This window comes from Ranitomeya imitator, chromosome 1 (assembly GCF_032444005.1).
Source record: "Ranitomeya imitator isolate aRanImi1 chromosome 1, aRanImi1.pri, whole genome shotgun sequence".
Lineage (NCBI taxonomy): Eukaryota > Metazoa > Chordata > Amphibia > Anura > Dendrobatidae > Ranitomeya > Ranitomeya imitator.
Window position 1 is genome coordinate 710,670,363 of NC_091282.1, and position 17,596 is coordinate 710,687,958.

General features: G+C 45.8%; 1 protein-coding gene across 1 annotated transcript; it reads right to left on the bottom strand.

Annotated features, from left to right (window-relative positions):
* Positions 1 to 3,783: 3,783 nt before the first annotated feature.
* Positions 3,784 to 7,754, bottom strand: LOC138643213 (uncharacterized). Its single transcript, XM_069732064.1, has 2 exons — positions 7,648 to 7,754; positions 3,784 to 7,334 (listed from the first exon to the last, which is right to left on the bottom strand). The coding sequence occupies exon 2, from the start codon at positions 7,131 to 7,133 to the stop codon at positions 6,456 to 6,458; it is 678 nt and encodes a 225-aa protein (XP_069588165.1). The 5' UTR covers positions 7,134 to 7,334; positions 7,648 to 7,754; the 3' UTR covers positions 3,784 to 6,455.
* Positions 7,755 to 17,596: the final 9,842 nt, after the last annotated feature.

Below are 17,596 nucleotides of genomic sequence, written 5' to 3' on the forward strand. Positions count from 1 at the left end.
GGGGACGAGAAACTAGTAACATCTGGAACTAAATAGAAAGAAAGAGAAAGAACTAGAAAGAACGAACGAACTAGAACAGAAGTTGTGAGGACTATACCGAATGCTCAGCAGGGTAGCACTACAACACACAGGCGCTATTGGTAGGCAATGATTTCCACCTGCAAAGGGAACTCTGGATGTGCCATCGGACCGGCCGGTCTCAGACAGCCCTGTTAACTGTGCTTTGGATTGAGGATCCTGAAGTCTTCAGTAAAGAGGTAAAAAGACTGCACCCTGTGTCCTCATTATTGTCTGCACCTCACACCACCTCCATCCACCCTACTGGGAAGCCCTGGGGACATACTTCACCTGTGGGAAGGTATACCATCTAGCTGCCATTCCATCACCCCAGCGGACCCCACAGCAGCGTCGGTCACCCTAACCGAACACCACAGGTGGCGTCACGAAACCTTGACATACTCCTATCACCTTTTATTGGACGCCCCTTAGCAGGGTCACTGACAGGGTCCAGCCACCGTGACGACCCCAGAACTGAGACAGAAAGGACCGGTACCGAGTAACCTGTGGCCCTGTGTTTGGGGGCGATCCAAAGGTACATAAGAATTTACATTTGGTATCTTTATATTTGAAGCATGATATGTGGGAAAAGGTTTAAAAGTTCCAGGGGGACGAATACTTTCGCAAGGCACTGTATACAGGACAGGAGGAGTGGTACTGTGCAGTGTATATATACAGGACAGGAGATGTGGTACTGTGTAGTGTATATATACAGGACATGAGAAGTGGTACTGTGCAGTGTATATATACAGGACAGGAGGAGTGGTACTGTGCGGTGTATATACACAGGGCATGAGAAGTGGTACTGTGCAGTGTATATATACAGGACAGGAGGAGTGGTACTGTGCAGTGTATATATACAGGACAGGAGGAGTGGTACTGTGCAGTGTATAAATACAGGACATGAGAAGTGGTACTGTGCAGTGTATATATACAGGACAGGATGAGTGGTACTGTGCAGTGTATATATACAGGACAGGAGGAGCGGTACTGTGCAGTGTATATATACAGGACAGGAGGAGTGGTCCTATGCAGTGTATATATACAGGACAGGAGGAGCGGTACTGTGCAGTGTATATATACAGGACAGGAGGAGTGGTACTGTGCAGTGTATATATACAGGACAGGAGGTGTGGTACTGTGCAGTGTGTATATACAGGACAGGAGGAGTGGTACTGTGCAGTGTATATATACAGGACAGGAGGAGCGGTACTGTGCAGTGTATATATACAGGACAGGAGGTGTGGTACTGTGCAGTGTGTATATACAGGACAGGAGGAGTGGTACTGTGCAGTGTATATATACAGGACAGGAGGAGTGGTACTGTGCAGTGTATATATACAGGACAGGAGACGTGGTACTGTGCAGTGTGTATATACAGGACAGGAGGAGTGGTACTGTGCAGTGTATATATACAGGACAGGAGGAGCGGTACTGTGCAGTGTATATATACAGGACAGGAGGAGTGGTACTGTGCAGTGTATATATACAGGACAGGAGGAGCGGTACTGTGCAGTGTATATATACAGGACAAGAGGAGCGGTACTGTGCAGTGTATATATACAGGACAGGAGGAGTGGTACTGTGCAGTGTATATATACAGGACAGGAGGAGTGGTACTGTGCAGTGTATATATACAGGACAGGAGGAGTGGTACTGTGCAGTGTATATATACAGGACAGGAGGTGTGGTACTGTGCAGTGTATACAGGACAGGAGAAGTGGTACTGTGCAGTGTATATAAACAGTACAGGAGTGGTACCAGGGGCATAACTACCATGGTCGCAGCAGTCGCCATTGCGATCGGGCCTGGCGGATCAGGGGCCAGGTGGGTCAGATGCACGCCGACACTAGCAAAAGTTAAAATCTGTTGCCATGCAGGAGATTCCTCCCACACAGCAACAGACAGACCTGACCTCCAAGCAGTAGCGTAGCTACCGGGGGGGCAGAAGGGGCGGTGGCCCAGGGCCCCGCACTCTGAGGGGCCCCACCGAGAGCTACGCCATGTAACTGTATTGGCGTGCACAGGGCGCCGCTACAGTTACATTCTGCGGCAGAGCAGAGAGACACTATCTCCCTGCTCTGCCTCCTGGCTGCTGTGCAGCCCCTGAGGAGGCGGTGGGGGGCCCTGTGCCAGCAGTGTACCCCTCACCCGTCATTGCAGGATCAGCTTGATGAGAGAGGGAGCATTACGCTCCTTCTCCGATCATCCCCCTGTCAGCATCTGACATCACCGACACTGACAGGGGGTAGCGATGATGTCAGTACCCGGCGCCCCTGTCAGGAGATGAGCGGGCACTCTGAGCACCGCGGGAACAAGGAGGAAGAAAAGTGAGTATTTTTTTTTATCGGATGCATTATACTATACAGGCTGCCTAATAGGGGTGCATTATACTATACAGGCTGCCTAATAGGGGTGCATTATACTATACAGGCTACCTAATGGGGGTGCATTATACTATACAGGCTGCCTAATGCGGGTGCATTATACTATACAGGCTGCCTAATGCTGGTGCATTATACTATACAGGCTGCCTAATGCGGGCGCATTATACTATACAGGCTGCCTAATGGGGGTGCATTATACTATACAGGCTGCCTAATGTGGGTGCATTATACTATACAGGCTGCCTACTGCGGGTGCATTATACTATACAGACTGCCTAATGGGGGTGCATTATACTATACAGGCTGCCTACTGCGGGTGCATTATACTATACAGACTGCCTATTGCGAGTGCATTATACTATACAGGCTGCCTAATGGGGGTGCATTATACTATACAGGCTACCTAATGGGGGTGCATTATACTATACAGTCTGCCTAATGGGGGTGCATTATACTATACAGTCTGCCTAATGGGGGTGCATTATACTATACAGGCTGCCTACTGCGGGTGCATTATACTATACAGTCTGCCTAATGGGGGTGCATTATACTATACAGTCTGCCTAATGGGGGTGCATTATACTATACAGGCTGCCTAATGGGGGTGCATTATACTGTACTGGCTGCCTAATGGGGATGCATTATACTATACAGGCTACCTAATGGGGGTGCATTATACTATACGGGCTGCCTAATGCGGGTGCATTATACTATACAGGCTGCCTAATAGGGGGGTGCATTATACTATACAGAGTGCCTAATGGGGGTGCATTATACTATACAGGCTGCCTAATGCGGGTGCATTATACTATACAGGCTGCCTAATAGGGGGGTGCATTATACTATACAGACTGCCTAATGGGGGTGCATTATACTATACTGGCTGCCTATGGGGAGTGCATTATACTGTATTGGCCTATGGGGGTGCATTATACTTATTATATGGATCCCCATGACTTCTATGTAAGCCCCTGATGATTATAATGGTTTATTATCTTTTAAACATTACAGAACAACGGCAGAACAGAGGACAAATATATACCAGGATGGGGCACCGGATAGTTACACCACTGAGGTCACACTATACAATATTGCAACAAAGCTTTAGTGTGCAAAATGAATAGAGAAAATGTCAATTTGGGTGGAAAATATTTTGGCATGGGGGGCCCCATTTTAAAGTTTGCATCGGGGCCCATAACTTTGTAGTTACGCCACTGAGTGGTACTGTGCAGTGTAAGTATATACAGGATAATACAGTATACAGAACATGAGGCTAAGTGCGGTATATAGATGATAGGAGGCTGAGTGCGATCACGCTACAATTATGTCACACAACATCTTATTATTGCAGCTGTATAAGATTTATTGGTACACAGAGCTACTGAATTTGTGCTATATACATAACAGATGTAATCCACATGGAGAATAATCAGTAAACTGTGAGATTAATATTAGAATTTTATATTGATTAATGTAAATATTTAGTTATATTACAAATTATGCTGTAAAGCATTTACTATAAGACTTGTCAATAGGATGGATGAATTGTGCTAGCGATCTCTTCCACAAGTATTTATGTAGGATTTTATTACTGACCTGACATGTAACCGATTCTCACGGTACATTATCCCCAAGGGTAGGTTCACACAAACGGCCGGGGTCACACTTGCGAGTACAATGCGAGAAACTTGCACGAGTCTCTCGCATCAACACCCGTCACTGCCACCGGCACTCAGGACTGGAGTGTGAGGCTACATGTATTTCTATGCAGCTGCACGCTGCGGTCCTGAGTGCCGGCGACAGTGGCGGATATTGATACGAGTTTCTCGCATTGTATTCGCAAGTGTGACCCCGGCCTATAAGTGAAAACGGACCGATTATTCTGATCAGACTTTGATCAATGGGATCAATTTTTCTCGTACATGGATAGGTCAATCCATGAAAATCCGAGTCATCAGAGTGCAGTCCGATTTTTCACGGACCCATAGACTTGCATTGCCGATTTTGATCCGACCCTTCAAATCAAAATAGGACATGTCTCCAATTTTTTTCGCGGACCACTCCATCCGAGGAAAGAGAAAAAAAAAATCAGTCATCTGCACAGCCCCATAGAATATCATAGGTACGATGCATTCGTCTGAGATAGTTGGTGGTGTGCGTGCTCCCTTACAGATACAATGGATACAATATCCTCATATACAGCGAAGTAATGCACTTGTGGTCATTGTGATGTAACTCGTTGCATGTAACATATGTATAAAATGGACACAATGAAAACTTTGCTACAAAAATAAATTCTTAATTTAAAAAATATGTCATTTAAAAAAACCTTTTGGCATTTCAGAAGTTTTAAACAGTGGGGGTCCAGATGATGCTCTCTGAGACCTTTTATAAACTCGGGGGAGAGCAGCGCTCAAATGAGCACTTCTGCCCCTTTAACTTGGCGATCTCTGAGAGCTTCAACACTTTTACCCCCCAACTGATGAAAACTTCTGACATGACAGTTTGACATTTCAAACTTACTACACTTATGAGCCACTTCTATCTCTTCTCACAACTTCTGAACTTATGATCTGACTTTAATCATGTAGTCACGAAAGCTGAAAAGGGAGGAAATTAGAACTTTGTGCTATAAATGTATCTAGAAAAATAGTCTGAAAATACAAAGTTTGAACATATCCCAAGTGTCAATGCACATCGCACTTCTGTGTAAACTGACCCTATACGGCATCACCCGTTGTCCCTGAGGGTTCGTAGTGAACTGTAGAAATTCGGTGTGCCACTATGGTACCTTTTATGAGGCACAATGTTCTCTCATAGAAGCAATTGTTTCTCAATGAAAATACAGCATGTGATGAAACATGATAGAATATGTCCGTATCCCCTATATGAAATCAAAGGCATGGGCAAGGGGGGTGAAAAAGGAGATAGTCTCCTGAAAAGCTATTACAACTACAATATATAGACCTTTATGTTTGTAGAACAGCATATATGGCGATACAAAACCGTCCACAGAATAAGATTGTAAATGTACAAAAAAAAGGGGCAAAGACACCACAGGTGCACGGAACACCGTCCTGATGAGACGTGATGAATACTAAACAAAAGAAGGGTTGTAGTTCCAGCTCCTTAAAAAATTCCAATCTTTATCGATCCATTTTAAAATTGCAGTGTTGGTGGGTGCTCCTCGTGACAGGGAAAGGGGGATAGATGCGACGTGTTTCGATCTAGATGACTATCTTTATCAAAGCTATATCAGAGCTTTGATAAAGATCATCATCTGGATCGAAACGCGTCGCTTCTATCCCCCTTTTCCTGCCACAAGGAGCACCCACCAACACTGCAATTTTAAAATGGATTGATAAAGGAGCTGGAACTACAACCCTTCCTTTGTCACAGAATAAGACCCCAATAAGACGGCCATAATTGCATGCACTTCAGCATTTATGTTATATGGCTCCAAGTCCCCGCCACAACTAACCCCACCATAGGTCCCTGTGATACTGATTACTGTGGTCGAGGTTGGAAACGCAGCGGAAAGCTTCACCCTAAGGGCGCATTCACGCGGCTGTATAAATCAGACTGAGATCGGACCACAATGAACTGACTGGCTGGTGGCTCTCCCCACCCGAGCGTGACACCCAGTGCGTTTCGATCTCGTTATGATTTATACGGCTGCCTGCCTGTGCCCTTATATTGTACAATGTAGACACGGGTGGAAGAGGCAATTTATTAAAACTAGTGCAAGTGGAAACAGGACCCTTTGCACTAGTGTTGATAAACTCTTTCCTATTTTAAAGCTTTATTTTCTGGAATTCCTTCATGCAAGAAGACTGCACGTTTTCCTTAGTGTCTCTGTTATCCGTTTCCATATTTGTGCCAAAAAAAGGAATATGATTTACGGGACGTTGACTTCATGTTGAAAGCTCAGTGGTGATGATGTCACTGCTCCTTGATGATCTCATTATTCACATACCCCGCCGTTCCTCTCCCATCATTCCGTACGGTACATTAGTTTCCAAGCAAAGTATATTTGGTATCTTTAAGTGACTTCCACTTCAGGAATATGATGAAGCTTGAGATGTTGAAGCCAACGATAACGTAGAAGAGCACCAGAGAATTCAGGGACACCCGCATCGTGTAAATGACTTCCGAATAATCCCTGCTGTAGCCGTAGCGATAATTATAATTATAATCGTTGATAGAATAATTCCCCGGGATGCACGGGTTGTACGAATCGATATCATGTGTGGACACCCAACATGACTGAGTATCCGTATACACCTGGATCACATATAGGATGATTCCAATGCCGGCGATTGTGACGTTTATCACGTGGCTGATCAGGCAGATCTTTATCCTGAGGATAGTTTCCTTGTTGGCGAAGATCACGGTGATGATTGCAGTGGAAATAAGCGTCAGGCTACCCACAAATACAATTCCACTGCGCGAGAGAAGCGACAGGTAACTGTTCTCAGCCACAAACATGGAGGTCCCGATAGTCAACTGCAGCGCCCCTATAAGGATCAAAACCGCACTCAGCGATTTCATGGGTTGTTTCTTCTTTTTGGACAGCTCTTGGACCCAGTTCGGAGTCGTGCCAAGTCCGGCAAGGTTGTTCTGTCCTCCTCCTGGAACCACTTGGGTAGTGATAGACAAGTTTCCCACTTGGGCAGTGCTTACGGCCATCTTTCCGGCGAGATGTAAAAAGTTTCTTTCAAGAATGTCGCCCCGCTCTTCTTTTCGGCGTTCCTTCTCCTGTTCTCAGCGTTCTCTCCAGTCTATTGTAAACAGGCAGAAAAAAACCCTCCAAAGGAAATGAGGAGGGAGGAAAGGAGGAGCTGTGGTTCCGTAAGCTCAGCTCTACTAAATCACTGCTGGGTGTAGGCACTGGAAAAGAAAGGGTTAAAAATGAAAGATCAATCTGTATGTATCACCGCCTAACTTTTTTTTTTCTGCTCCCTTATTGCACAACTTTTAGCGAAAAACACTCCCATGGATTTCACAAGAGACTTTAGGAAGTTAAATGCAAAAAATAACAGATCAAGTTTAAAGGGACAACAAAGTCCACTCGGACACCACAGAAAATCAGCAGATGGTTTGGTTTACCAGGAAGCCGGTGTTACTTGCTGTGAACTCTCACTTCCAATATCATCTACTTTGTTTCCCGTAAAACATGAGATCGCCTCCAGATGTCACTGACCTTTTTCTCGCTGACTCGTCTACATTCGCATCGCTCTGCACTGGTGTAAACAGACACATGACGGGATTGGCTTTCACTTTTTTTTTATTTTACTCCACCCATTCAAATGGTAATCCCACAGGAGGGGCTTGTGGAATTTTAAGGGAATCTGTGATTAAAATATGTGATTAAATGGGATTTTTTTAAATAAACTGCAGGGGTTAATGTTCGCACATTACAATTGATTTTTGATTGGGACGTTTTCCTTAGGCTACGTTCCCACCATGAGTTTTTTTTACACTGCGTATTTTCGAATACATGCAAGTAACCTCTAATTTACATTTAAATCTGCAACATCAAAGCTCATGGTGGGAACGTAGACTTTATAAAGACGCGTTCAGACAACGATTTTTCAGTGTCGGATCAGATTTTCATTAGAATTTTTTATCAGTAGAGTTTAATTAGTTTTTCTACAGTAATGTGGAGGAAAAAATGGAGGATGTTAAGGCTCTACTTTCAAAGAGCACACCAATAGCATCCGATTTTTTTTTTTCACTGACCGAAAACACATCCGGGAGGGATTTTCTATCCTTGAAAAACATGGACAAAACACGTGTGTGGAAAACTGACGGCAAAATGAAGCCTAAAATTTCAGAGACCACCTGCAGGTCTCTCTATGGACCCAATCTTAGTCTCAGCCTGTGAAGCTGTCGAGTTTGGGTCAGGAGACCGGCGGCCAGAATCTGCATGTCTGTACGCATGTGTGAACATAGCCAAAGACTTGTCCTGAAGGATACGAACCCCCTTCATCAACAGCTAATGTATACCTATTATAAGAGTGAAGGCGCTACACCGCTCACGTAGATGATTCTGAGCCATATTATCACTCATAGCACAAGCTGCCAATCTGCCGGAAAAAAAGGTTAAGGGTGTTTTACATATTTAGCTTGTTTTTGCAAAAATACTTATTTTTGACCTACTGGTTTGTAAGTCGAAAAAAAAATGTGGAATACTGTAGAAACTTCCTTTTTAGTCACTTTTTACACACTTTTGGTGAGGTTTTTTTCCCGAAATGTTATAAGTGACGCCTTTTATTTATGCATTTTTCCATAAGTTTAAAAAAAAAAAAACATTTTTAAAGTAAGGAGGTTTATGACATGGATTGTTAAGCAGATCCATTTCAAATTCCACATTAAAGAGCATTTGAAGTGTTTTTTTTTTTTTTTTAAATGGATCTGCATCAAAATCTACATAAAAAAGGGTATGTGTGAACATACCCTTTTATACCCCCAAAACCCCATGTGTGCATAGAAAGCAACAACAAAAAGCTTTTAAAAAAAATCATCAAAATAATAAAAAAGACACTCCTGAAAGGCAAGTGTCAAGAAAGGAGAAAAGCATGTTACTTAGGAGTGAATATGTCCAGGGGGTCGCAATGCAACCCCATTTGCTTGACGCAGCATCAAACGCACATTGGTCGCATGACAAATGTTGCAGACAAAGTTTTTGTGTAGCCCCAGACTACTCCAGACAGCTGTCATAAAGAATAGCCCTGAAGGCATTGATGCAACTCTATAATACAGAATAGTATGCTTTGATTTCTCTTATGGTTATTGATAATGAACTCTTTGACAGACATATGTTGCTACCCGTCTGGCGCTGTATGTGCTGAGATTTGACGCAAAGTATCCTCCTACTGCTTTCTTATCCGTAATTTATTAATAAAGTTTCTTGTACATTCATTTACCTTATGACTTTTCACTGTTCTTTTGGTTGTTTCTCAGTGAATTTGCAGTCGGTCAGACTTTGTCCTATCTGGTCTTTGTACTTTAGATAACAATATCATACGTTTATCATGTTGATGTGGTATACTGAATAGACTGGTGATGTGCTCCATTTATTTTTCCTATAATACAGAAGCAGGGAAAATCTGCCCACAATTAAGATATCTCCGGCGCCTCGACAGATTCCTGGGGGCCACAGTGCTCAGGCCAGTGGTCATGCTTTCCAGCCCTTTAATCCCTTCTTGCACTGAGAGCATGCGCACACGATGTCCACTACTAAACACTGCAGAGCAGGCATTGCAAGGATTATGTCATGACACTGTCCAGTGTCAGCATCTGAATATATTCTGTGTGTGGAGTTAGCTCGCAATGTGCTCCCATCCCACCGATGAAGATAACAGCTTCAGCCCCCGACATCTCCCATGTGATATATATGCTGCAGCCTCAACGTCTCCTATGTGATGGATATACTCCAGCCCTAGTCTCCTGTGATGTACATGGTTCATCCCCAATGTGATGTCTCATAGTGAATACACTCTAGTCCAAGCATCTCATATGTGCTGTACATGCTGCAGCCCCAGTGTCTCCTATGAGATGCAATATACAGCCAGGGCCGCCATCAGGGCATGACAGCCGTGACTGGCGTATGGGGCCCGGTGAGCAGAGGGGGCCCGCATCGGGCCCCGTCTCATCTGGTCACCGGGCCCCCCCTGCAGGCGCTGCGGCAGCGGCACACTATTGACATTGCGGGCCCGCGCCCGCACGTCAATAGTTAACAGCCGCCAGCCAGTCTGAGGCTGGCGGCTGAATAGGGCCGCAGTGCGCACTCGCCGGCGTTGCCGGAGTCTGACGTCATTGTCAGCCGCCGGGCCCGGCGGCGAGTGCGTCTGTGTGGAGCCTGGAGAGGGAGCTTCACCCGGCGCTGGAGCTTGGCCAGGTAAGAAGTTGTGTTTTTTTTTTTCTTTGAGAGCTGCTGCGATCCAGGGGGGCCCGGGGGGCAGGATGATGGACACACAGGGGCAGAAATGCTGGACACACAGGGGCAGAATGGTGGACACAGTGGGGCAGAATGCTGGACACACAGGGGCAGAAATGCCGGACACAGTGGGGCAGAAATGCTGGACACAGTGGGGCAGAATGGTGGACACACAGGGGCAGAATGGTGGACACACAGGGGCAGAATGGTGGACACAGTGGGGCAGAATGCTGGACACACAGGGGCAGAAATGCCGGACACAGTGGGGCAGAATGGTGGACACAGTGGGGCAGAATGCTGGACACAGTGGGGCAGAAATGCTGGACACAGTGGGGCAGAAATGCTGGACACAGTGGGACAGAATGGTGGACACACAGGGGCAGAATGGTGGACACACAGGGGCAGAATGGTGGACACAGTGGGGCAGAATGCTGGACACAGTGGGGCAGAATGGTGGACACAGTGGGGCAGAATGGTGGACACAGTGGGGCAGAAATGTGGACACACAGGGGCAGAAATGCGGACACACAGGGGCAGAAATGCTGGACACAGTGGGGCAGAAATGCTGGACACAGTGGGGCAGAAATGCTGGACACAGTGGGACAGAATGGTGGACACAGGGGCAGAAATGCTGGACACAGTGGGGCAGAATGCTGGACACACAGGGGCAGAAATGCTGGACACAGGGGCAGAAATGCTGGACACAGGGGCAGAAATGCTGGACACACAGTGGGGCAGAATGTTGGACACACAGTGGGGCAGAATGCTGGACACACAGTGGGGCAGAATGCTGGACACACAGTGGGGCAGAATGCTGGACACACAGTGGGGCAGAATGCTGGACACACAGTCGGGCAGAATGCTGGACACAGTGGGGCAGAATGCTGGACACACAGTGGGGCAGAATGCTGGACACACAGTGGGGCAGAATGCTGGAGACAGGGGCAGAAATGCTGGACACAGTGACAGGGGCAGAATGCTGGACATTGGGGCAGAATGCTGGACACAGTGGGGCAGAAATGCTGGACACAGTGACAGGGGCAGAATGCTGGACACAGTGACAGGTGCAGAATGCTGGACACAGGGGCAGACTGTGAGACCCAGGGGCAGAATGCGAGACACGGGGCAGAATGGAGATACGGGGCATGAATGGAGACACGGGGCAGGATGAAAGACATGGGGGCATGACTGGAGACAGATGGGGCAGGATTGGAGACAGATGGGGCAGAATGGAGACACAGGGGGCATGATTGGAGACAAGTGTCAGGATTGCAGACATGGGGGCATGGTTGGAGACATAGGGGGCAGAATGGAGACATGGGGCATGATTGGAGACACTGGGGGCAGAATTGGAGACAGATCGTGCAGGATCATGGGGCAGGATGGATATGATGGAGACAGATGGGGCAGGATGGAGAGATCACATGGGGCGATCATATGGGGCAGGATAAGGAGATCATATGGGGCAGAATGGATACTCATGAGGGCAGGATGGGAGAATATCTGGCTGACGCCAGGAATGAGACACACGGGGCCAGGCTGGGTGATATTATTAATACCATAGGGGCTAATTTAGGGATATTATTACTGCAGTGATGTATTTATTTTATTTTTTGAGTATACTGTTTTAAATGGGGGGCGGTCCTGTTACTGTATAGAGTGATACTATGTCGCCTTCTTCATGTGGTGTAATGTAGAAGTTGTGAAAAATTAAGTAATGTGTTCTGCAAGCGGAGCTCGAGATAACTGTGTTATTTCCTGCAGAGAGAAGTCCTGGCTGGATGAAATGATGGCGGTCTGTGCTGGATGAAAGATGAAGGACTTCACCTAGAGACGTCACTGGTGAGTCAGTGTGTTACCTATACACTGACACTATACACTGTATACAGAGCTCCTGTGTATAATTTCACTAGTGATCACTATATTATCTGTACACAGACACTGCATACTAAGTACAGATCTCCTGTGTATAATGGCACTTATGGTGATAGTATGGTGCTTTTTTAAAAATTACTGATCAGAACTGTAGTATTCAGTCACTATGTGGTGGTAATATGTGGTCTGGACATGGTGTTGTGGTATTTGTTCCTTGTATGTGATATTATTCGATCACTGTGGTGGTAATATGTGGTCTGGTCATGGTGTTGTGGTATTTGTTCCTTGTATGTGATATTATTCGATCACTGTGGTGGTAATATGTCATCTGGTCATGGTGTTGTGGTATTTGTTCCTTCTATGTGATATTATTGGGCATTTTAAAAATTGAAAAATAAATAAAAATATACCTAAATTGTATTGCATATTTTAACAAATATTTAATAGGTTACAGCAGAGTAGGGCCCGGCCAAAAGTGTCTACCGTGTTATGGTGGCGGCTTAAAAAATCTTTTGGCCAAAACAAAAGCTGCCTGCTATATGTGTGATCTGGTGATGGGAACTGTTAATGTGTGATTGGTGAGAAGTGGAGTTTTTCCAAGAGAGAGCGGTGGGACTGTGGACAGTTCGAGGGGTGGAGCCTGGAGGCGGGGCTGGGGTGGAGCCTGGGCGGAGTCTCAAGGGGGCCCCGAAAATTTTGCCAGTATGGGGCTCCGAAATTTCTAGTGGCAGCCCTGTATACAGCAGTCTTGGTGTCTCCTAATTGATGTATATACAGCAGTCTTGGTGTTTCCTATGTGATGTATATACAAGCAGACTTGGTGTCTCCTATGTGATGTGTACACGGCAAGATATATATTGCAGATCTCCTGCTGCTTGAGTTCTATGAATGTAACATGAGCAGAAATGATGAATTTCCCACATTGAGAAGACCTGCAGTATAATATACAGCTCTGGCAAATATTAAGAGAACACTGCAAAATTTTCAGTTTGTCTGATTTTTCTCTTTATAGGTATATTTTTAAGTAAAATGTAAATTGTTCTTTTATTCTATAAACTTCTGACAACATGTCTCCAAAGTTCCAAGCAATACATTTTGTATTTATTTTATGAAAATGAGAAATGGTCAAAATAACAAAAAAATACATTACTTGCAGACCTCAATGCAAAAAAATCAAGTTCATAATCATTTAGAAACAACAATACTAATGTTTTATCTCAGGAAGAGTTCAGAAATCAATATTTTGTGGAATAACCATGATTTTTAATCACAGCTTTCATGCGTCTTGGCATGCTTTCCACCTGTCTTTCACACTGCTTTTGGGTGACATTATGCCACTCCTGGTACAAAAATGTAAGCAGTTCTTCTTTGTTTGATGGCTTGTGACTATCCATCTTCCTCTTGATTACATTCCAGAGGTTTTCAATGGGGTTCAGGTCTGGAGATTGGGCTGCCCATAACAGGGATTTGATGTGGTGGTCCTTCATCCATACCTTGATTGACCTATCTGTGTGTCATCGCGCATTGTCCTGCTGGAAAAACCAGTCCTCAGAGTTGGGGAACATTGCCTGAGCAGAATGAATCCACTGTTTTTCCAGGATAACCTTGTATGCGGCTTGATTCATACGTCCTTTGCAAAGATTAACCTGCCCAATTGCAGCCTTGCCGAAGCATTCCCAGATCATCACCGATCCTCCACCAAATTTCACAGTGGGTGCAAGACACTGTGTCTTGTACGCCTCTCCAGGTCTCCGCCTAACCATTAGCCGACCAGGTGTTGGGCAAAGCTGAAAATTAGACTCATCAGAGAAGATTACCTCACTCCAGTACTCTATGGTCCAATCCTTATGGTTTTTGGCAAACTTCAGCTTGGCTCTCCTTTGCTTCTCATTGATGAAAGGCTTTTCTCTAGCTTTATATGACTTGAGTCCTGCCTCTAGGAGCCTGTTATGAACTGTTGTTGCCGTTCACTTTACCCCAGCTGCCATTTGCCATTCCTTTTGTAGGTCACTTGATGTCATCCTGCGGTTGCTGAGTGACATTCGAATAAGAAGACGGTCATCCAATGTTTGCTGCTTGACCCTGTTGTAATGGACTGCCGTCTTAGAAATTTTAAGGATGGAGGCAACATGACGCTCACCGTGTCCCTCTGCTAGTCAGGGTGGATAAAAATCAATGTTTAAAAAAAAAAAAAAAAAAAAAATCGGATTTTTTTTATTTAAATCGGATTTTTTTCAATAAACTGTTTTTTGAGGAAAATATTTTACCATCCAAAGGTTCTTCCATCATGAGATAAAGCTGAATTGTTTAACTCAGGAGAATAAAGGCTGTATATGTGTAGCATTCACAATGCCATGCTCTTCCAGAGGTTTCTGTAGGATTAGTGGGCAGTTTCTCTCCTATATTATCACAGACGCTCGCTTTACTTACGCAGTTCTCAAAACTGAATTTGACTCCGCAGAGGTCCCAGCCTCTTCTTCACGGCAAAAATGTTACAACATGAACAGAGTTGAGAAAAAGACCTTAATCCTATTGTTCTACAAACCTATGAATACAGAATAAACCCCTTCAGTGCCAAGTCCAAGAAGTTAGACAATATGTTTCTGATTGTTTGGAGTGGAATAGATCTGCACAACACAAGAAGAATGTGAATCTAAGTGTGAGGAGGAGGAAGGGCAAGCAGACAAGAAAATGAAAGTGAAACTTTGAGCACAATACTGCAGCATAGCCACAGACAGACAAGTCTGGATCTGTTTGTGTGTACGATCTGAGGTTTATTACATTCTTTCCTTATAATGGCAGCAGGCCGTAAAAGAGACCCAGTTTGGGAATATTTTAATGAAGCTCCTTCGCCTATCGGTAAGGCTACGTTCACATTGGCGTTCCGCCAATGTGCGTCGCTGTTGCGCCGGCGACGCAGCGGCGACGCGCCCCTATGTTTAACATAGGGGACGCGTGCGTTTTTTGGGTGGCGTTTTTCGACACGTGCGTCGTTTCCGACGCTAGCGTCGGACGCAAGAAAATGCAACAAGTTGCATTTTCTGTGCATCCGATTTTCGTCAAAAAACGACGCACGCGTCGCAAAACGTGCGCGTTTTTGCGTGCGTTTGCGCGCGTTTTTTCATGCGTCGCGCGTTGCGTCGCCGACGCAGGGCGGCGCAACGCTAGTGTGAACGTAGCCTAAGGCAGGCATGACAATGCTGCAAACGTATCCAAGATGAGAAGAGATTTAGAAGAGCAGGGAGGCAATACAAAGCTGCTAATAACATATGGTTGCAGTGCTCATTTGCTGCACCTCTTAGCCAAAGACTTAAGTGTTCCAGAAATAGAGGCTAATGTTGTTGAAATTGCTAAATACTTCCGTAATAATCATTTTGCTGCAGCAGCTCTGAAAAGGATGGGTGGAACCAAGCTAACGCTCCCACAAGATGTTAGATGGATGTTGAACATATGCTGAGCTTCCTGAAACCCATCTCTCAAGCTTTAAACAAAATACAGAAAAATAGCTGTTTTATTCCGGATGCTGTTGAAATTTGGAAGGAACTGAGTGAACACTTAAAAACAGAACTACACATGGACAGAATTAAATTACAAGCAGTAAACAAACGAATGGGACAAGCACTGACTCCAGCTCATTTTTTGGCAAATATTGTCAATATCCAATATCAGGGTCAAAACCTAAGTGCTGAGGAAGAGGAGTTAGGCTAGGTTCAGATTGCGTTAGTGCAATCCGTTTAGCGCCCAGCGCTAGCAGATTGCGCTAACGCAATGCTGTTTTATGGGGTCGCGTTAAACGTCCCCGCTCTCGCAGATCGGAGATCTGCGAGAGCGGGGAACGGACCTCGGGCGCGCCGCGGACGCTGCAAGCAGCGTCCGCGGCGCGCCACAAAACACCGGCACATCGCCAGCGCGTGCCGAAAATGGCACGCGCTAGTGATGCGCGTCCCCATTGCTGTTAATGGACGCGCTAACGGACGTGTTGCACGGCGTTAATTTCACCGTGCAACGCTGTCCGTTAGCGCGGTCACATTAACGCAATATGAACCAAGCCTAAGGAAGGTCACACCAGTAAACTGGTGGAAGTCACTTAAGCGCTTGGATTTAGAGACTGTTCAAGTAATGATTTCACTTTTAACAGCAGTAGCTTCTTCTGCAGGCGTTGAAAGAATATTCTCTTCCTTTGGACTCATTCATTCTAAATTGAGAAATCGTTTGGGACCCAATAAAGCAGGAAAGCTTGTTTTTCTTTTCCAGATTATGAATAGGAACAAAGAAGAAGATGATGATGAAGATGACGACAAGTGAGCTACAGAGGACAGCAGGGACAGTAGTATTTAAAGGGAACCTGTCACCCCGTTTTTTCAGATTGAGATATAAATACTGTTAAATAGGGCCTGCGCTGTGCGTTACTATAGTGTATGTAGTGTACCCTGATTCCCCATGTATGCTGAGAAATACATTACCAAAGTCGCCGTTTTCGCCTGTCAATCAGGCTGGTCTGGTCAGGTGGGCGTGGTGACATCGCTCTTTTGTTCCCCAGCTTTCCGTTGGTGGCGTAGTGGTGTGCGCATGTCCAATTTCCGAATTCCCTGCGCGCACGTGAAGAAACAGCGCACGATCTGCGCTGTAATCCCTTGCATCGGTGGGGGCGGCCATCTTCCTGGGGCCGCGCGTGCGCAGATGGAGTGCTCTGCTGCACGGGGCTTCAGGAAAATGGCCGCGGGATGCTGCGCGTGCGCAGAAGAGATCGCGGCGGCCATTTTCCCAAAGCCGAGATGCAAACTCGGCTTTGGGAAAATGGCCGCCGCGATCTCTTCTGCGCACGCGCGGCATCCCGCGGCCATTTTCCTGAAGCCCCGTGCAGCAGAGCACTCCATCTGCGCACGCGTGGCCCCAGGCAGATGGCCGCCCCCACCGATGCAAGGGATTACAGCGCAGATCGCGCGCTGTTTCTTCATGTGCGCGCAGGGAATTCGGAAATTGGACATGCGCACACCACTACGCCACCAACGGAAAGCTGGGGAACAAAAGAGCGATGTCACCACGCCCACCTGACCAGACCAGCCTGATTGACAGGCGAAAACGGCGACTTTGGTAATGTATTTCTCAGCATAGGTGGGGAATCAGGGTACACTACATACACTATAGTAACGCACAGCGCAGGCCCTATTTAACAGTATTTATATCTCAATCTGAAAAAACGGGGGTGACAGGTTCCCTTTAAGTTTTTCATGTGTCGGCTGGGCTGACAGTCTAAGTTTCTTATAATATATATATATATACTTTGTTTAGCCAAATTAGTTAACAAACATGGATGTTTGTTTAAGCAAATAAC